The sequence below is a fragment of the Eulemur rufifrons genome, chromosome 7 (assembly GCF_041146395.1).
Source record: "Eulemur rufifrons isolate Redbay chromosome 7, OSU_ERuf_1, whole genome shotgun sequence".
NCBI lineage: Eukaryota > Metazoa > Chordata > Mammalia > Primates > Lemuridae > Eulemur > Eulemur rufifrons.
The window spans coordinates 285,966,244-285,985,521 of NC_090989.1; the positions used below are offsets into that span (position 1 = coordinate 285,966,244).

At 66.9% G+C, this 19,278-nt stretch overlaps 5 protein-coding genes across 6 annotated transcripts; 4 read left to right on the top strand and 1 right to left on the bottom strand.

The window, feature by feature from the left end:
- Positions 1–359: 359 nt before the first annotated feature.
- LOC138388586 (ring finger protein-like) lies at positions 360–2,109 on the top strand. Its single transcript, XM_069477152.1, has one exon. The coding sequence runs from the start codon at positions 740–742 to the stop codon at positions 1,397–1,399; it is 660 nt and encodes a 219-aa protein (XP_069333253.1). The 5' UTR covers positions 360–739; the 3' UTR covers positions 1,400–2,109.
- Positions 2,110–2,724: 615 nt separating this feature from the next.
- RNF208 (ring finger protein 208) lies at positions 2,725–4,846 on the bottom strand. 2 transcript variants are annotated; one of them, XM_069474854.1, is made up of 2 exons: positions 4,391–4,846; positions 2,725–4,208 (listed from the first exon to the last, which is right to left on the bottom strand). In XM_069474854.1, the coding sequence occupies exon 2, from the start codon at positions 3,680–3,682 to the stop codon at positions 2,888–2,890; it is 795 nt and encodes a 264-aa protein (XP_069330955.1). In that variant the 5' UTR covers positions 3,683–4,208; positions 4,391–4,846; the 3' UTR covers positions 2,725–2,887. The 2 variants fall into 2 exon arrangements, with proteins under 2 accessions (XP_069330955.1, XP_069330956.1); XM_069474855.1 differs by having other exon boundaries at positions 4,462–4,717.
- Positions 4,847–7,391: 2,545 nt separating this feature from the next.
- On the top strand, positions 7,392–7,814 carry CYSRT1 (cysteine rich tail 1). Its single transcript, XM_069474856.1, has one exon. The coding sequence runs from the start codon at positions 7,392–7,394 to the stop codon at positions 7,812–7,814; it is 423 nt and encodes a 140-aa protein (XP_069330957.1).
- A 1,177-nt stretch (positions 7,815–8,991) lies between these two features.
- Positions 8,992–10,628, top strand: RNF224 (ring finger protein 224). Its single transcript, XM_069472185.1, is given in 5 exon segments — positions 8,992–9,117; positions 9,239–9,322; positions 9,754–9,862; positions 10,059–10,215; positions 10,217–10,628. Coding segments are annotated over 5 exon segments (888 nt in total).
- A 1,298-nt stretch (positions 10,629–11,926) lies between these two features.
- SLC34A3 (solute carrier family 34 member 3) lies at positions 11,927–18,274 on the top strand. The gene is made up of 14 exons (XM_069477155.1): positions 11,927–12,049; positions 12,184–12,273; positions 13,034–13,152; positions 13,438–13,527; positions 13,944–14,072; positions 14,156–14,299; positions 14,370–14,481; positions 14,576–14,771; positions 14,979–15,068; positions 15,215–15,296; positions 15,551–15,718; positions 15,800–15,916; positions 15,998–16,122; positions 17,707–18,274. Exons 3-14 carry the CDS (start codon positions 13,068–13,070, stop codon positions 18,169–18,171), a joined length of 1,803 nt encoding a protein of 600 aa, XP_069333256.1. The 5' UTR covers positions 11,927–12,049; positions 12,184–12,273; positions 13,034–13,067; the 3' UTR covers positions 18,172–18,274.
- Positions 18,275–19,278: the final 1,004 nt, after the last annotated feature.

Sequence of the window (19,278 nt, forward strand, 5' to 3'; positions counted from 1 at the left end):
CTTTGGTGTCTGATTCTAACGTGGTGAGCGCCTACTGTTTCCACTGTGAACTCAAGGTTTGGAGGCACCTACGGTTTCCATTGTGAACTTAAAGCTTGGAGGCAGGTCAGCCAAGCTCTGCTGGGCTCTGGTGGCCAAGCAAGGGTGACCGGCAGAAGGGCCCTGGTGAGGTGCGGGAAGGCCCCAGCCAGGCTGGTGTGCGCCATCCCTGCCCGGCCCGGGCCACACCCGGAGCAAGGGGCACGGCCGGGAGGGGCGCAGCGGGCACTGTCCCGCCTCTGGGAGGGGCCTTTGGTGCTGGGAGGGAAAATCCGGTTGGATGAGCCTGGCGGGTCGGCCCACATCACCCCGTAGAGCCTGTTTGTCAGTCGCTGGCACAGGGTAAGGCTGAGGCCAGGCTCGGGCCAGATCTGGCTGGGGACGGTGTTGTGTGGGCCTGGGAGCCACCGGAGCTGGCCCGCCTGCTGGGCCAAGCGAAGTTTGCTTCCAGCCTGGAGGAGGTCAGTGCTGCAGCCCAGACTGCCCACCCCTGAGCGCCACGCTGACCTCCCTCCTTACCACTCCTGCCGCCGCCCTGGGGTCCCCACCCTCCTATCCTGGCTCCTGCAGCCTGGCTGACTGCAGCTCTGAGCCCGCCAGTCCTCCTTGGGCCCCTCTGGGCCCTGAGTGCCTGGCTCCACCGTGCCAGGTGCAGGCGAGTGAAGGGGATGGCCTCGCGGTCCCGCAGGGCACCAGAAGTATGTGCAGTGAGCCCCTGCTGGGGGCCATGGCCACGGCCGGTGCCTGGGCCCTGCGAGCCAGGGAGGAGGGGGCGGAGCGGGCGGAGCGGGAGGCAGCGGGGCGGGGGCAGGAGGAGGAGTGCCCCGTCTGCACTGAGCCCTACGGGCCGGGAGAGCACCGCCTGGCCCTGCTGAACTGCCGCCACGGCCTGTGTGCCGGCTGCCTCCACCGGCTGCTGGGTACGGCCCCCAGTGCCGACCTGGGCCGTGTGCGCTGCCCACTGTGCCGCCAGAAGACGCCCATGCTGGAGTGGGAGATCTACCGGCTGCAGGAGGAGCTGCTGCAGGCTGACGGGCCTGCACGCCCACCGCCCGGCGACACCCCCGTGCCCCGCCACCGTGGCCCTTGGCCCTGGGGCTCCCTGGAGCACCGCTACCAGCTGCGCTTCCTGGCAGGGCCCGGGGGCAGCCGGGGCTGCCTGCCCTTCCTGCCCTGCCCACCCCGCCTGAGTGCCTGGCTCTGGGCGCTGCGGGAGCGCGGGCCCTGTGCCCGCCGCCTGGCACTGCTGAGCCTGCTAGCCCTCGAGCTGCTGGGGCTGGGGCTCATCGCCACGCCACTCGTGCTGCTGGGGTTGCTCCTCATGCTCCTGAACCGCTCCAGCCACTCAGCAGCACCCTGACCACCCGCACGCCCACGTCCCCACACCTGGGTGCTGTGAGGCCTGATGCCCAGGCCGAAAACCCACGGTTGGACCCAGGGCACTGGCCTTCAGTCAAGGCCTTCTGTCACTGGACCTGGCCCAGGCCCACCTGGGGGGCCAGCCCCTGCCAGAGAGTGTATGACTGCCCTGCTGCCCAGACACCAGCTGAGCCCAAGGATACCGGTGACCAAGGACAGCTGCTGGAGGAGGCCAGCCGGCAGGAAGGTGCGCAAGCAGGGCCCCATGCACCTGGCAGGGGGTGGGTCACTGTACTGGCCATGACTGCCGCTGGGCCACATCTCCACCTCTGAAGGCCCAAGCACAATGGACACAAAAGTGGACAGAGATCCAGCAGTGAGTTCCTGGGAGGGGGCAGGGGCTGCATGGCCCTGCCCACCCTGGGTCCCCCCCAGGCAAGGGCCGATGTGTGTCTCTGAAGGCCAGAGCAGCCAGGGAGCTGGTGCTGGCCTGTGCTGCAAGGGACAAGGGCCCACCCAGGCCTGGGGACCTGAGAGTGCCAGGCCCAAGCTGCGGCTCTTCCCCGACTGCCTGCACAGCCTCACACTGCCAAGCCCGAGATCCTCATCTGAAGGATGGAGCCGTCCGAAGCCCACCTCACGGGTTTGGTCGGCGACATGGTGCGAGATGGAGTGTAGCGGGCTGAGTGCTGTGCCTAGCACAAGAGCGACTCTCAGTAAACAGTGGCTACTGTCAGTACCGTTGTCGTGACTGCCCGTCTTCACCGTCCAGGCAGGCTCTTCTCAGGCCACCCTGCAAAGGTCCCTCCAAAGCCAGGTGGTCTGCGTGTCAGACAGGAAGACCCCAGTCCTCATTCCTCTCTGCCACGATCTTCAGCCAGCCTTTGTCCAAGGTTGCCCCAACAGTCTTGGAAGACCCAGGGGTGCTGAGGGCCAGGAGGGCACCAGGAGGGAAATTGACCTGCACCCCCATGCAGGCGCCCCCACACACACCCACCGGTGTTGGCTGGTACAGAGGACACATCCTCTGTTTGCCCAGCTGGGCTGGTTCTGCAAACCCGCCCAGAGCCCTCCCTGGCGCACACAGGTAGCTCTGCATGTGTGGGTATTTGCACGCATGCTCACAGCCAGGCCCAGCCCTGGAGCTGCGTGCTCAGCCAAGCCTGGCCTCCAGTGAGCAGAGCAGGCCAGCCCTGAATGCGCTGGGCCTCCCTGTGGTGGCTCCAGGCAGGACCCTGCCTGGACTGTAGCCCTGGGCACCCACCCTAGGCCCACCCTAGGCACAGCCCACAGGAGCAAGCTTCAGTCCAGGGAACAGGTGCAAACTTTGGCAGAGTTTTAATGGCAAAGTTGGCTGCAGCGACAATGCCACGCAGGGTGTGGCCAGAAGCCACGGTGGGCGAGGAAGGGTCAGCGGGTGGCGGGGCAGGGCCAGGTCCCTGGAGGAGTGGCGAGCAAGGACCAGCGGGCAGCGGTGGGCGGGCGGGCGCTACATGATGGAGCAGGCGGACAGCGGGTTCCGCACGTGGCAGGTGCACGCAGCCCCACAGTACTGCCGGAAGGTCTGATAGCAGCTGCCCTCGGGCTCGCCCCCCCACTGGCCGCCGCTTGGGGCTGTCAGAGCCTCGGGCGGCAGGCGGCTCAAGATGGACGTGTTGACGGCCAGTGCGGCCAGGCCGTAGTCAGTGAAGAGCACAGTCTCACGGCGGCAGGTGGGACAAGAGATGAACTTGTACTTGGGGCAAGACTCATAGAGAATCTGCAGGCACTGCTCACACACAGAGTGCAGGCAAGAGAGCACGCGGGGACGCCGCTGAGTGACGTTGTACGTGTGCCCACAGGTGGGGCATTCCAGGGGCTCACCACCTGCTGCCGCCACTGAAGGAGCCGTGGAGGCAGTGGGGCCAGGCCGAATGACGTACTGATTCACAATGACCTCGTCCGCTGGCGCCACTCGGGGAAAGCCCAGCTCCGCGCTGCCCTTTCGGGGCCTCCGTGGCAGGGGTGGGGTGTGGGGTGCCCCTTCCAAGGCAGGCATGTCTCCCCCACATGCCTGGTTGACAATGATCTCTGTGTCTGAGGGCCAGGCACGCTTGGGTGCCAGAGTGGGGGTGGGCCGGGGGGCAGATGGGAAGCAGGGGGCAGCCGCTGGTAGTTCGGGGAACTTTTCAGGGTGGACGATCTTCATGGCCTCCATCTTGAGGATGACATGGGGGCCCTTCAGGCAGGACATGAGGAGGCCTGGCCAGCCACTGCCCGCCTCCGGCCCAGGTTCAGCTGGCATCCGGCTTTCTCCAGTCAGACTGGATGTTTGGGTGGGTGGGGGCGTTGGGTGGGGCTGGGGGGGAGGAGAGGGGGCAGCATCCTGGTCCTGCCAGGCCTGGTGGGGACCCCGGCCGCCCCGTGGACTCCTGGGGGTGGCCGGCAAGAGCTGGGGGGGCAGGCCCCCCCCCAGTGGCCACAGTGGCTTTTCTGGTCCAGTCCTGGGAGGAGGAGGAAGGGGTGCAGGAGGGGGAGGCAGGCAGGGGCAGGGGGGTGTGGGAGGCTGCCCTGGGCTGCAAGTCTGGCCCAGGGGCTCACCCAGGGTCTCTAGCTGCTGAGGCTGACGAGGGGGTGTGGGGGGGGCTCCCCCAGCAGCCGAGGTCAGCAGTCCCCGGGCCGGGACATCGGGGCAGGCAGGGACTAGGTGGGCCCCATGGCTCCAAGGCAGGGCGCCCAGGGAAGGCAGCTAGCCTGAGCCCCGGCTGCAGGAGGACCCGGGCGGCAGGCTCCGCGGCAGGAGCAGAGGAGAGGCCTGGGCCAGGCCCGAGCTGCAGGTGAGAGACAGCGTGAGGGCAGCGCCCGAGCCCACCCCCACCCCCACTCCCACCCTCACCCTGCACAAAGGACCGGGCGCCGACCTCTGACCCTGACCTCAGCCATGAGATCCCAACCTCCGCGGGACTCAGAACCCAACCCCCTCCCCGGTCCCAGCCTCCAAGGCCAGACGCACCTTCCCGAGGACTGACCCCTGCCAGGGTGGGGAAGGGCGACGAGTCCAACCCCCGCCCCGCCCCCGCTCACCTGCCCCAGCCTGGCGTCCCCGGGCCACGCGCCGCCGCCGCAGAGGTTGTCTCAAAGGCAGGCCTGGATGCGGTGCCCGCGCCTGGGCCCGGCAGCTCCAGGGGCTCCAGCGGCTCGCGCGGCGGCCGCGGCGACTTCGGGCGGTGGCGGGGCTGCGGGCGGCACCCAGGGGCGCGGGGTACTGGGCTCGGCGCAGCGCGGCGGCGGCGGCGGCGGCGGCGGCGGCGGCAGGTGCGTGCGGAGCGTGGCGCGCTCTGCGGCGGAGGCGCGGGGACCGCAGTGCGCGCGGCGCCCGCCCGCGCCCGCAGCGCCACCCCCCCAGTCTGGGGACCCGCGCGGGGTCCGCGGGGCGGGGCCAGTCTCCTGGCCGCCCCTCTGTCCGCTCGGGCCCCCGCGTCGCCCCAGTCCTCCTCTCCTCTCCTGGCTGCCCCTGTCCTGGTCAGCACCCCTCCACCAGTTCTGGAAGGGAGTCCTGCTCTCCTTCCTCGTGCCAGTCCCCACGATGCTGGAGGGGGAGGGGAGGAGACCCGCAGGTGGGTCCTAGGAAAACTGGCTCCCAGGGCCCCATTTTGAACCACCCTAACCCTAACCCTAACTGCCCCTGCCTGTCCTTCCTGCCAGCCCCAGTGGGCACGCCCCAGGGTTCAGCGCCCAGCCTGCCCAGCCCCGGCGGCTCGGAGAAGGCAAGGTGCCCTCGGAGGGATGAGTGGAGGTGGGCGAGCAGACGTCAGAGGGTGGACAGGGCGGGTCGGGCGTCAGGAGAAGGCTCGGGGGACAGTGGGCACACGGGGGATGGGATTCTGCAGAAGACCAAGCAGACCTCTGGGCAGGTGGGCAGGCCGCAGCCCGGCGGAGGACGGCCCTTGGGGGACACACACCCTCGGAGGACACAGCCTCGGGGGACATACACTCTGGGGGGACACACCGTCGGCATGCCCCCAGCTCAGGCCGTGCACAGGCCGCATCCTTTCCTGCTTCCTCTCCTGGCCGCCCACAGCCACGTGCTGTGCTGCCACTTCTGTGACCAGCGCTGGGCCCTGCACTTGACCCTGGACATTCCTGGTCCCTTCGGGCCACAGCGCTCTCTGCGCAGGCAGCCTGCGCCCGGTTCTCAGCAGGGCCCAAGGCGGGAGGGGTCGACCGGGCAGAAGCGCACGTGGGCGGACAGGCTGCAGGCGCGCTGGGGCCTGCTTTGTCCGCTCTTGGGGACCCGCGCCCGGGGCCTGGGCGCACCCAGCGAGAGCAGTGACAGGAGCACCGCCCAGGGCAGCGGGGGCCCTACGCGGCCCTGGCGTGACTGGGGGGCAACTAAGGCAGGCTAGACCAGCGGCGGGTTCGAAACCCACTCTCCGCCCGCGGACTCTGCTCTCGGACCCACCGAGCAGGCCCCGCCCCCGCCCCGAGGCCCCGCCCACCCACGCGGGTAAGGCCCCGCCCAAGCCCAGGCCTCCCCGCCGCGCCTTTCGGAGCTGGGGCCGCCCAAGCCGAGGATGAGGTCCTCCGAACCGGGTCTTTCGGGAAACCCTGAAGCGCGGTGACTTCTGGGAAATAAAATTTCTTCGGTCTGCCTTCGGCCTGGTTTGCGCATGCGCCATTTCCGCCACGCAAAGGGCGGAGTCAGAGCGCGGGGGCGGGGCTTCTGGCGCCTGCGCTCTGGGGTTCTGTCGTCCGTCTCCCGAGTCTCGGGTCTCCAGACCTGTGTCGCCTGCCGCCGGCGCCCGGTTTCGGGGACTCGTGTCCGGGCCAGTCTGACTTGGTCCTGGTCCCACTGCCCCGGGCTCACCTCCCCACCTCCCAGGGTCATCAGGCTCATCCCTTTGCCCGCGGGGCTTAACCCTGCTCCCGGCTCACCCCACCAGCCTCCTGCCCAAGGCGGCCCTGTGCACCTCCCGGCAGATGGAGCAGCCCAGGCTGCCAGGGCGGGAGGGGTCAGGGCCCCCCGTGGGACACTGGGGAGGCGGCGTGTCGTCCCCCACCCGCCTCTAGAGAGGTACTGCGTTCCAGAAACGAGCTCAAGATGTTGGTAGTGTTTGAAGCTCGTGACACTAACTGTAATATAAGAGAAATGTGTGACAAACGTGTGTGAATCAAACATTTTTTACCAGTTAAAACAGTGGAAAACTCTCCAAGTAGTTTGTGCTCTCAAACACCGTAGTCTCTGCTGGGTAGAGGCTGGGCTCACGTGGAGAACTTTGCCCCAGAAGGGGCTTCCAGGTGTGTGAGTACCTGCCAGACCCACTTCCTTCCTGGGGCCATAACCTCAGCCTCACCTCCTGCCCTCCTTCCTGGCCCTAGGGCATGCCCCGAATGTGTCCAGGTTGAGTCACCCCAAGTTGACCGTGCACCTTGAGCCCAGGCCTGGGCTGCCGCCTACCTAAGAATGAGGGGTGATCCAGCTGAGTTGCTGCGGCCTCTCAGGATCTTGGGAACCCCATCTTTGGGCCCCGCCCCACGGCCCCACCCTCCCAAGGAGGGAAAAGGCAGCTGCCAATGTCTCAACTCAGGCACTGGGACCTGGAGCTTGGAGGGCCAAGAGGACTGGCTGCCGCCACTGCAACACAACCACTGCAGGTGAGTCCTTGCCTGTGGGGGCTTCACTGAACTCAGGGGTACCCTAGGGCAAGTCCCTTGCTCTTCCTGTCACCCAGCCTTCCCTACCCCATTCCCAGTGGCAGTGCCACTGGGGGAGGGGACACGTGGGGGCTGGCAGCTGGGAGTCACTGGCCCTCACTCCTTGCTCACACTCGGCTCGGCCTACAACAGAGGTCTGTGTAGACACTAGGAGGGCACTGTGACCACAAACACTGACACCGTGACAAGGCTGGCTTTTCCTGGGGTGGGGGCTTTCTCGGGCTGCAGCTCTTGGGCAGCCGTGCCTGTCCACCGAGTCATTACCTGTGTCATCTCTGCCCACTCCTGCAGGCTGGGCCATGGACCCCCACGAGATGGTTGTCAAGAACCCCTATGCCCACATCAGCATCCCCCGGGCTCACCTGCGGCCTGAGCTGGGGCAGCAGTTAGAGGTGGCTCCCTCCTCCTCCTCGTCCTCGGAGACACAGCCTCTGCCTATGAGGCCCTGTGCCCCTGAGCCAACCTGCCTCCTGCAGCCTACTGAGGTCCCAGTGCCCAAGGGTGCCAAGGGAGCTGCCCCTGCCCAGAGCCAGCAGGCCTGGCAGCAGCCCTGCAACCCCTCCAGCAGTGGGCAGTGCCCCCCGGGACTGACCTATGCTGGCCTGCCGCCTGTGGCGCGCGGTGATGACATCGCTCACCACTGCTGCTGCTGCCCCTGCTGCCGCTGCTGCCACTGCCCCCGCTTCTGCCGCTGCCACAGCCGCTGCTGCGTTGTCTCCTAGCCCTGCCAGGACCAGGACCCAGCCTCTGCTCCAGCCCGGGCACTGCCCAGATGTGCAGGTGGCCACGGCCAGGGGCATGAGCCACTTCCAGCCTGGGACCAGGAAGGCTGCGGCTCAGACCGGGCCCTTGAGAGGGAGTCCCAGGCACTGGCCGTGATGGGACACCTTTGACCACCTTGGAGCCAATAAAGCAGGGTGAGCTTTGTCCTGGTGACTCTTGTCTTTTGCTGCAGGCCCCTTCCAGAAGGAGTCCCAGGCTGCATGACAGCATCTGCTCCCACTGCGTGCACGCCACACACGCACACACGCACCCTCTGCAGCCTCACGTCATCTGCACTTTAACCTCACCTGCAGGCAGGTCTCAGGCCTGTCTAGAGGCTGTGTGGGGGTGGGAGTGTGTCCCCTGCCCCGGCCAGGTCAGGCCTGGGTTCAAGCTGCCCTGCACTCCCCAGGCTGAAGTCCTGAGACTGTGAGATGGGCCGGGTGCGGGTCAGATGCGTGGAACTGGGCAGGAGCCCCAAGGACGGTCTCCAGGAGGAGGGTGAGGGTGGAACTGGTGCTGGCAGGTTTCGGGGAGTGGGAGCTCAGGACGGGAGGGCCTAGCCAGCCAGGATGGAGCCCTGCCCACCGTGAGTCACCTCCCAGCCTCTCTGGGATGTGGTTCTGGTTTCCCAGGAAACATCTCATTCCTGCGTGTCTGCTGTCCTGCCTCAAGGCCTGGGGTTCCTGGAGGAGGTGGCCTGTACCAGGCATTGAAGGCGAAGCAGGGAAGGGGCTGGGAGGGGGCCGGGGCCGTGGGTGCTGGGCCTGTGTCGTCTGTCAGAGCAGCACAGGGTGCCTGCCTCGGGTTGGGTGTGAGAGCCAAGCTGCCAAGTACGACGTTGCCTCACCGCTGGGGAGGCCAGCATGCCAGGGCAGGGAGTGAGTGATGAGGCCGGCACTGGGCACCCTGGCATTCCAGGCAGGGCAGAGACAAGGCACAGAGGTGGAAGCTGAGCTGGCCGTGCAGGACAGACGGGTCCCCAAGTCATGCTGGCCCTCCCCTGACGCATGGTGACCAGGCACACAGCAGGTCAGGGTGGGTGCGTGGCATGCTGAGGTCTCTCTGGGTGTGGGATGATAGGTCATTGCCCTGACTGGACAGGGACTTGTGTGCCAGGCCCCTTGTTCCTGCTTCATGGCCGGCCCCACGGAGGATGACCCCACCCGGGTCAGCCACAGGAACCTGTCTGGCCAGTCCTGGAGGCCAGCTGCCAAGGCAGGCAGGAGTAAGGAGGGGCGCTCTCTGCCTCCTGGTGGGGCTGTGAGTGGTCCTGGGGCCCTGCCCACCTGCCTCAGTACCTCTCAGTCCCTCGCTTTGCTCCACCTGTGGTCCTGGTCACTGGACACACTGACCACACCTCCTGGAGCTTGTGCCTCCCTAGGCTGGCCTGGAGGCCGCAGATGGGCACGTGCCAGCTGGGAGGTGGAACCTGAGCTTCAGCGGGGTGGGGCCGGGGTCCCTGTTTGTGAGCAAGGATCTCCACATGTGGTGCTTGAGTGCCACCTCGAGGCCAGGCAGGCTGGCTGCTGCCCCGTGTTGGGACAAGAACAGGGCAGAACAAGCCAAGGCAAGGACTGAGCGGATGGGGAGAAGTCACACAAATCAACAAGGACCTGCACGTAGTGATGAAGCCTGCAGAGGACCCCAGGAGAGGGTGTGAGGGTGGGCTGGGGGAGGGCGTGGAGCGGGGGAGGGGGGCAGGTGTTGGGGGCAGGATGAACTGCAAGGCCAGGCCCCGGTGGGGGGTTAGTGGAGGAGTGGCTCTGGGCAGTGGGGGGGGCACCTTATCTCCTATGAGCGGGTGGTGCTGTTAGATCCAGTTTCAAGCGCTTTGTGGCTGAAAGGGGAGCCCACACGGGCTGGCCGGCCACCTGCCTCTCTGCTGACTCCCGCTAGGCCAGTAATGCGAGCCAGGCAGGGAGCCGCAGGGCGCCCTGGGTCCCCACCCCCTTCTCCAGGCACCCTGTGGCTGTGCACAGCCTGGCGCTCAGTGGTGTGGATGCAGGTAAGAGAGGCCTGGGGCTCGGGTAGGCTGGGTGGTGGGGGCCCAGGGCTGAGCTGGGGGGTCGTGAAAAGGACCTGAACAGCTGGACAGGAGGCTGCCCAGCCGGCGGCCACAGGAACCAGGGTGTGCCCCAACTCTAGTGTCCACTCGTCCCACTGGCCACCCCCTCCCTCCCGGATCTGCACACACCTGCCAGCCCCACAGACCCAGCTCCTGACCACCCATGCTGGACAGTCACAGAGGTGGGCTGGGCAGGCTGCAGGCCGTGCCACTGCCCACTGCCAGCTCCCTGCGCACCTCCCCCAGGATGCTGCAGCCCGAGGGCCCCCGGGCCTCAGAAGAGGGTGGGACCCGGCGGAGCGACTGCATCATCTGCTATTCGGCCTATGACCTCTCTGGGCACCTGCCCCGCCGCCTCTACTGCGGACACACCTTCTGCCAGGCATGCGTGCGGCGGCTGGACACGCCAGTGCACGAGCAGCGCTGGATCCCCTGCCCGCAGTGCCGCCAGAGCACACCCACACCTCGAGGAGGGGTGGCCATGCTGGACCTGGACCTGGCCGCCTTCCTGGCCATTAAGGCTGAACGAGAGCCAGCAAGAGTGGAGCCCTGGCCCCCCACGCCCCTCAAAGATGGCACCACTGTCACTCAGCAGCCGCCCGGGCTCTGCCCCACCTTGGGCCCCCAGCCCCACTTTCCCCCGCCCAGATGCTGCTGGGACTGTGGCAGCCTCTGCTGTCTGTCCCTGGGCGGCCGCAGGGTCTGAGCTCTGCTCTTCCCACCCCTGCAGGGGAACCTGCTGCCTGAGGCAGGCCTGCCTCGGAACCTCTGACCGTGCGCAGTCTTCCCAGAACAACCTGGTGGCAGAGTGTCCTGGATGCAGCCCACTTGCTCAGTGGTGCCACCAGAGCCATGGGCATGCCCAGGCCACACTCGAAGTTCTGGGCTGTGGCCATAGTGCCATGAGACTCCACTGGAGGCCGGTGACCTCCTATCCTGGCCAGGATAGTCTGACAGTGTGTGCCCAGCGGGGACACTGCAAGCCCAGCTCAGGTCTGGACTCAGCCCAGAGGGTGTCTTAGGAGACTCCGGTGGCCAGTCCTGGGCGCCTAGGCTGAAGGCCAAAAGGGCAGGGCCAAGTCAAGGCTGGTCCTCAGTGGGTCATGCCAGAGCAGGTCTCCTCTCCTCCAAAAGGTCTCAGAGGCAGGAGCCAGGAGAGAGGCCAGCTCCCTCACCGCTGCCCGGCTGTCAGCCCTGTGAGGTTCATCCACTCAACAAAGTTCATTGAGTTCCCACCGTGTGTCAGGCGCTGTTCCCGGAGCGTCCTGTGCGGGCACAAGGCCATGCAGGCATCGGAGGGGAGGGCCGTGGGCAGGGCTGGCTCTGAGGCCTGCCTGATCTCACAGCCCAGCTTAGCTGACCCCGAGCTGGGCTCCTTGCCAGCAGCCATGACACAGACCCTCGGGGAGCCGCGCAGGTGCCAGGGCTGTGGACGCAGCGCTGCACACCCTGTGCCCACAGGAAGGATCTGCTGCTCAGGAGCCCTGAGCAGGGGCACAGAGTGGGAAGGGGAAAGAGAATTTGCTGAGCAGACACTCAGAAACTGCCTCCTTCTCTGGGGCAAAGTCCCCCACTCACACGGGGCCGGCGGGGCCGGCAGCAGGGCAGGGAGCTGGGGCCAGCCCACCTGCGCAGACGACCTCTTCCTCCTGGCATCCCAGGGGCGGGAAGGGAGCTGGTCCCAACAAGGGGCACCTCACAACTGACAGGGTGGGGCAGGCGGCAGGCTGGGCAGCGTGGCCTGGGGGCGGCTCTGCCCGTACCCCTCTGCTGGCCGCCACCTGCCCTGAAGCCGGATCTGAACTGGCCAAGCCCAGGGCTGGGTGCCTTCCCTGGCTACGTGAGACAGCCCCTCCTGCCCGCCCACCTGGTGCAAAGGGGCAGAGACAACCACAATAAGGTCTGTAAAGCGCTGGGGAACGTGGAAGGCAGTGGGCAGACTTTGTTCGGGGCCCCCGGGCGGCCCCAGCCAGCGCAGCAGCATCCTGCCCTGCACAGGTGTGGAGTGTCCCGCAGCTCACACGGACGCCTCCTCCTGGATGTCCAGGACGAGGGCCGGGGCCCGGCCCTGCAGCACCCCTGGCCTGACTCGGAGCCCGTCCCTGGGAGAAACCCCACTCCAAGCAGGTTGGGCTGAGGGCTTGGAGCTCCTACCCACAGGGTGGCCCAGGGCTGAACAAGGCCCAGGGGCCTCAGGGCCAGGGGCTATCCCCTCGGGGGCCTCAGCTCCTGGGTAAACATTAATGGGGCTCGATACACAGCAGGTCATGTGCACACTCAGGGGATCTTTGACCTGCAGCTGCTCCTGCCCGTGTCTCCTCCCTGCAGGTGCTCCCTCACCACCCACACAGGTAGGAGCTCCCAGAACCAGGCTGGGCCCAGGGACCCTGAGGTGACACTGAGGCCAGGGCCAGGTGACCTCCAGGCCCGGGCTCAGGCCCCATCTTGAGCCTCCAGGGCCCAAGGGCAAGAGAGACCAGTCTGGGAGCAGGCAGAAGGGAGGGGAGGCACTGCGGACCCCTGGACCCGCGCCCAGGGTGCTGGGAGGGAGTCTAGGCAGACGGCTCAGATGGGACGGGGGTCCTGACCCAGTGGGCTGCGGAGGCAGACGCTGCCGGGAAAGGAGCTTCAATGTGGGGGCCCAGCCCCCCACCCTGCTCCTCATTGGAGAGGCTTGGGGCCCTTATCAGGCCAAGATGTCACCCTTTGGTATCAAACGCCAAAGTATAAGCTGGGACCATCCACAGCGTCCCTGATGACACCTGATAGGAGGGGTCCCTGGGTTCCCCAGCTCACAGCCGTTTCCAGCCGCCCCCCAGCACCCGGTGCCCTCAGCCACTCACCAGGCCTTCTTCCAGCCAGGACCAGCGAGGGAGCTGGGGAGCCAGGGTCCCCTCCAGTCTGTCGTCTGAAACTGGACTGGGCTTGCCTGACAAACCTGAGGTCATTGTAGCCATCCTCCTGTGGATGGAGGAAGCAGGGAGGTCACCAAGGCCCGCAGGGGGTGTGGCAAAGGTCTCAGAGGGCCCCAGGACCTAGAACTGAATTCAGTCTGCTTGCCAGGGTCGGGGCAGGAGATGTCTCTGACTTGTGCGTGTCCCCGGCAAACAGGGCTCGGGCCGAGGTCTGTCTCTGCCTGAAATCCATGCCGAATTCCCTCACTGGTGGCCAGGCCCCCCACTCCACTCTGGACACAGTTGACCTGGTGGACCGGAGTCTGAGAAATGCAGGTACCAGGAGCCTCAGTGCCCCAAACCTGGGCTCGCCTGCCCACCCCCCACTCCCCTGACAGCGCATACTGGGCAAGGAGGGGAGAGGCCCCAACTGGTCTCCTGGAGCACCAGGGGCTCAGCACAGCCCTGTTCTGGGCCAGATGAGCAGCGGCCCCCTTGGACTCCCCCTTCCTGTCCTAGTGTCTCACCCCAAGCCCTTATGCCTCAGGCCCTCCCTGACCTGCCCCTTCCACCCCCAACTGGGGCTGGGTCCCAGATACAGTCCTACTTGACCCCTTGCAGGGAACACCCATCCTGCCCCAGTCTTGGAGGAAGGGGACACTGACCCCTGGGCCCTCCCTCAGCTGAAGGACACTGGCCAGTCCTGGAAAAGTAGGTCTGGGGGCTCAGGGGGACACAGGCCTGACTCCCAGGGCCATGGGGTGAGACAGCAGGGTGGGGCTGGCCAAAACAGGCCGCAGGGAAACCCACCATGCAGGCCAGCACATGGCCACCCACATCCCTACCTCGGGGTGCACCCTGCCCTATGATGGACAGCCACGCTACCTGATCTGCCCCCTCCTGGCTGGCTTATGGCTCCAGGAGGGCCCAGGGGCTGTTGGCTCGGCCATTCAGAGGAAGACCCAGGCCCTGCTCTGGAGAGCAAGGAGGGCTCGGCTCTGCCTTGGGAGTTACAGGGGCGGAGGGAATGGGCCCCTGCCCTGTTGAGGACAGAGGAGGAAGGGGACTCGGAGGGTGCTGGGCAGGGTGGAGGGCTGGCTGAGGACAGACCTGCCCTGTGTCCTCAGAGCTCAGTGTGGCCAGCAGGCTGCGCCGGGTGGTCATCAGCCTCCTCCAGGCCTGTGGGCTCCTTGGCAGCCTGTACTTCTTCATCTGCTCCCTGGACACCCTCAGCTCTGCCTTCCAGCTGCTGGGCAGTGAGTGACCAGGCGGGCAGCCAGAGCGGGGCTGGGGGACAGCCACCTTCTGCAGCCTCAACGGCCCTCTTTCCTGGGCATAGGCAAAGTGGCTGGAGACATTTTCAAGGACAATGTGGTGCTGTCCAACCCTGTGGCTGGACTGGTCATCGGTGTGCTGGTCACAGTCCTGGTTCAGAGCTCCAGCACGTCCTCCTCCATCGTGGTCAGCATGGTGGCCTCCCAGTGTGCGTGCACCCTGCCCTCCCGGGGGGTGGGGGGTGCGGTGGGCCAGAGGCTGACCCGGCCACCCCTCAGTGCTGACTGTCCAGGCGTCCGTGCCTGTCATCATGGGCGTCAACGTGGGCACATCCATCACCAGCACCTTGGTCTCAATGGCCCAGTCAGGGGAACCAAATGAGTTTCGGAGGTGAGTCTGGGACAGGAGGGTGGGGGCCAGAGCTGCAGTGGCAGCCGCAGCCACCACCAAGGCCACCACACCCACCAGCCCTGTGTCACCGCAGGGCCTTCAGTGGCTCCGCGGTGCACGGCATCTTCAACTGGCTCACGGTGCTGATCTTGCTGCCGCTGGAGAGCGTGGCAGCCGTGCTGGAGCAGCTCAGCGAGCTGGCCCTGGGCACCGCCCGCCTGCAGCCCCGGGTGCAGGCACCCGACATCCTCAAGGTGCTGACCCAGCCACTCACACACCTCATCGTGCAGGTGAGGATGCCTGAGCTCTGGAGGGGGGAAGTGGAGGCCCAGGCCCTGCCCTGGATGGAGGGGACAGAGGAGGGGATAGGACTGCATTGGGATAGGAGAGTAGTAGGCAGAAGTGGGTGGGACGGGGCTGGACCCTATGGGCATCTGAGCCCCAGGTGAGTCCTGAGGGAGGGTCCAGCACACGGTCACAATACCTTTGTCCCTCAGCTGGACACCGGCGTGATCGTGGGCAGTGCCACTGGCAAGGCCACCAACAGCAGCCTCATTAAGCGATGGTGCAGCGCCGGAGGGCAGGCGGTGAGGGGCCCCCGCCCCAACCCCACATTTGACACCTGACCTTGCCTGCTAAACTGCTCCACCCCGCCCACTTTGACTCTTGAGCCCTCCGACTTACGTCTACCCACTGACCCCCCGAGCTCGTCCTGAGTCCTCCCTGTCCCCAGACCCAGGGGAACAGCAGCGGATGTGGAGCCTTCGGCCCCTGCGCTGAGAGGAACAGCTCAGCCGCCGCGGACACGCAGCGCTGTGAGCCCGGCCCGGCCCTGCCCCGGCTAGGCCCCGCCCCGGCTAGGCCCCGCCCCCGGCTAGGCCCCGCTCCGCCCCGGCCCCGCCCCGGATAGGCCCCGCCCCCGGCTAGGCCCCGCCCCCGGCTAGGCCCCGGCCCTGGCTCGGCCCCGCCCCGCCCCGCCCGCAGCCCCCCCCCGGCTTGGCCCCGCCCCTGGCTCGGCTAGGCCCCGCCCCGCCCCACCCCCGGCCCCGCCTCACGCTGCTCCCCGCAGGCCGCCACCTGTTTGCGGGCATGGCGCTCACGGACGCGGCCGTGGGCTGCATCCTGCTGGCCGGCTCCCTGCTGGTGCTCTGCACCTGCCTGGTGCTCGTCGTCAAGCTGCTCAACTCCGTGCTGCGGGGCCGCGTCGCCCAGGCGGTGCGGACGGTCGTCAACGCCGGTGAGGGGGCGGGGTGGGGCGGGCCCTGGGGCGGGGTCTGGGGGCGTGGCGGGGAGGGGTGACCCAGCCGCCCCCCGCCAGACTTCCCCTTCCCCTTCGGCTGGCTCAGTGGCTACCTGGCCATCCTTGTGGGCGCCGGCCTGACCTTCGTGCTGCAGAGCAGCAGCGTCTTTACAGCAGCCATCGTGCCCCTCATGGGTGAGTGCAGTGGGCAGTGGAGTGGGCCTCTGGAGTTGGGGGCTGGGGCTGGGGCCCTGTGGTCACCCCCAGTTCCCCCAGGGGTCGGGGTGATCAGCCTGGACCGGGCGTACCCCCTCTTCCTGGGCTCCAACATTGGCACCACCACCACGGCCCTGCTGGCCGCCCTGGCCAGCCCAGCAGATATGATGCTCAGCGCCGTCCAGGTACTGTCCTCATCCCCCGCCCACCCCCGCCCCCCAGGACCCTCCCCACTCCCAGCTTGGGCCTGGGGATTTCTCTCAGGTCCAGTACCCTTGTGTCCAGCCAGCCCTGGGGCCCCAGGCTGCCTGTGGCCCAAGCTCTCCCTGGACCTCCTTCTCTGGCTCCAGCCACAGACCTGCAGCCCCACCTCCTCAGACCCCAGGGACCCTACAGGCATCTCTCAGCCCCTGCCCTGCACTTCCTCCCCGGAGACCTAGTCATTTTCAGGTTTTCTCATCGTGTGGCCCTGGGCCACCCCCATGCCCTGTGCCTCTTTCTCTTCAGCAGCCCTTGTCTCCCCTGAGGGACCCCTGCTCCTCCACCCTCCACCCTATGCTCCTCACTGTGTCCCCTGGAGGCCTGCCCCAGCCCTGGGGGCTCCGAGCCCCTCTATTGCACCACCTCCAGGATGCCTCTACCGCCATCGCCTGCTCCCTTGTGTACCAACCACCTAAACCCAAATCCCCACTTGGACAGTGCCCAGCTTCCCAACTCCTGTCCTGAAAAGGCCCCCCCCAACCTGTGCCAGGGGCTTGACAATGACCTGGCTGTGATTCTTTCTCTTTCCCCATCCCAGACCCCCCAGCTCTGTGCCCCACACCCAGTCCCATTCAGTCATGCCTGTTCTTTAAAACTTCAGTCCCTAATCCCCTGGGCCATGGACCGGTACTGGTCTGTGGCCTGTTAGGACAGGCACAGCAGGAGGTGGGCGGCAGGTGAGCAAATGAAGCTTCATCTGTATTTACAGCCGCTCCCCATCACTCCCATCACCCCCTGAGCTCCATTCCCACCCCACACCGGTCCGTGGAGAAATTGTCTTCCATGAAACCAGTCCCTGGTTCCAAAAAGGTTGGAGACCACTGCTCTAAAACACCCCCTCTGTGGTCTGCTGCCTGGGTGCTCGGGCAGGTTCAGCTCCTGAAACCCTAGATCACACTAGGCTGCTGCTCACAAGAAAAGATGAACCTGGCTCTCCCAGGCTCCCACCTGCAACCCTGTCTCTGCCCCGTCTCTCTCCACTCAGATCCTCCCGGTGTAGGGTCCTGCTCCACCCTCTCCTGGAAGCCCTCCACACTTCACCTGTGCACAGACCCCTCCAAGTCTGGCAGCCCCTGGAGGCGCTGTGTGTTCCCGCCACATACAGTCTTGTGCCTCCTCCCCGCCAGAGCCCTGGCTGGGATGGCAAAGCTCACCCAGGAGAGGAGAGTGCACAAGGCTTAGGCAAAGCTAAGTCAGTCCAGGGGAGGGCGTGATCTCGCCGTGGATCCACGACCCACAACCCATGATCCATGACTGGTCATTGCTTGGTGGCAGCAGTGATGCAGTTACCTGCTGGGGTGCTGGGCTGCGCTCCTGCCCACCTCCAAAGTGTAAGAGTGGGGGGCTGTGAGAGGAGCGTGTCCGTACCTGGCCAGAATCTGCCCTCCCAGACAGCACATCTCAGTAGGGTGCCAGACAAGCTTTGGACATGGGGCCATTTCTGCAGGGTGGGGGGAGGGCAGAGGTCCTGGACGTGAGGTGACCCCTTCCGCCCTGCCCTCCGACAGGTTGCCCTCATCCACTTCTTCTTCAACCTGGCCGGTATACTGCTGTGGTACCTGGTGCCCGCCATGCGGCTGCCCATCCCACTGGCCAAGCACTTTGGGGACCTGACTGCCCGCTACCGCTGGGTTGCCATTGCCTACCTGCTGCTCAGCTTCCTGCTGCTGCCCCTGGCGGCCTTTGGGCTCTCCCTGGCAGGGGGCACAGTGCTGGCCTTAGTTGGGGGTTCCCTGGTGGGGCTAGTGCTCCTTGTCGTACTTATCAACGTCCTGCAGCGGCACCGGCAGGCCTGGCTGCCCCACCGCCTGCGGTCCTGGGCCTGGCTGCCCCTCTGGCTCCACTCTCTGGAGCCCTGGGACCGCTTGGTGATGCACTGCTGCCCCTGCGGGGCCTGCAGCCCCGCAGAGGCCACTGACAAAGATGCCCATTGCTATGAGAACCCTGAGGTCCTGGCTTCCCAGCAGCTGTGAGAGGTGGGCTCCACAGCGGACCACCCTATCCCTCACGGGCCAGCCTGCCCAGGTGCCCCTGGGGGGTGGTTCCTAGCAGCAGCGGACGTTTGCGTCACCTGCTTTCCTTTCTGTGCAAATAAATCCGGCTGTTACCCCGTGTGGCGGTGTCCACTGCCCGGCAGAGGATGCAGGGAGGGCCCAGCGCCTGCCTGGCCGCTGCGCCCTGGGGACGCTTGGGGCGGCCGGGGCAGAGTGGCGAAAGTGGCCTGGAGCGCCGGCGGGAGGCGGCGCGTTTCCGGCCCCTTGGCGCGGAGGGCTGGAAGGAACCGCGGCTCTGTGGGCGGACGCTTCCCGCGGCCAGAGCGGAGTCCAGTCCCCGAGGCGCAGGCGCCCGAGCGAGCAGGGAGCTTCTGCCCGCCGGCGCCGAGTCCCGCCAGGTGCGCGGGGGCGCGAGGAGGGACCAGGACAGCGGGAAGGGCCGGCTGTCCCGAGGCGCCCTTCCCAGTTGGCCCCTGCGTGTCTCCCGGCCCGGGACGGGGTGCGGGAGCCGGGGCCAGGGTCCCCAGGGACGCGGGCCTGCCCCTCCCGGGCTCGGCGGGGCCCGTGCTCAGCTCGCGGAGCCCGCGGGGAGCCAGGCCTGCCGCAGAGGCCGCGGAGGCCTGCAGGGGCGCCCCTGGGGAGCGGCTGGCGCCTGCGCCGAGGCCCTGGGCCTGCGGGGTGCCCCCCGCGATGCGGTCGGGTTTCCGCACAGGAAGGCTCGACTGCCGGCGGCGGGTAACTGGACACCCGGGAAACTGCACCCTGGCCACCCCCAGCCCAGGGCTGCCGGCACCCCAACCCCACCCTACGCACCACCAAAGAAAGAAAGCCCTGGGTCGTCCCGGGACCCAGCACTCGGCCAGGCACACACAGACGGATGGACAGAGGGGCTGACCGCTGCAGGGACGCTTCTGGTTTTCTCAGAGAGTCCGAGCTGTGTCCACTGGCGATGTCCCATCCAGAACCGCTGTCCTGATGGGGGCACTTTTCTTCCCAGTCCCTGCCAGGTTTGCCTGGTCAAACCCCACGGAGCAGGGATGCGGCTGGTCAGGAAGATGAGGCCTGGGAGAGCCCAGGGCCATCTCT

Bases quoted from the DNA above. Each gene is read 5' to 3' on its own strand.
- LOC138388586 (XM_069477152.1), top strand. From the start codon at position 740: ATGTGCAGTGAGCCCCTGCTGGGGGCCATGGCCACGGCCGGTGCCTGG.
- RNF208 (XM_069474854.1), bottom strand. From the start codon at position 3,682: ATGCCAGCTGAACCTGGGCCGGAGGCGGGCAGTGGCTGGCCAGGCCTC.
- CYSRT1 (XM_069474856.1), top strand. From the start codon at position 7,392: ATGGACCCCCACGAGATGGTTGTCAAGAACCCCTATGCCCACATCAGC.
- SLC34A3 (XM_069477155.1), top strand. From the start codon at position 13,068: ATGCCGAATTCCCTCACTGGTGGCCAGGCCCCCCACTCCACTCTGGAC. The intron at 14,772-14,978 runs GTGAGGATGCCT...TTTGTCCCTCAG, and splicing joins TCACACACCTCATCGTGCAG to CTGGACACCGGCGTGATCGT. The intron at 15,719-15,799 runs GTGAGGGGGCGG...GCCCCCCGCCAG, and splicing joins GCGGACGGTCGTCAACGCCG to ACTTCCCCTTCCCCTTCGGC.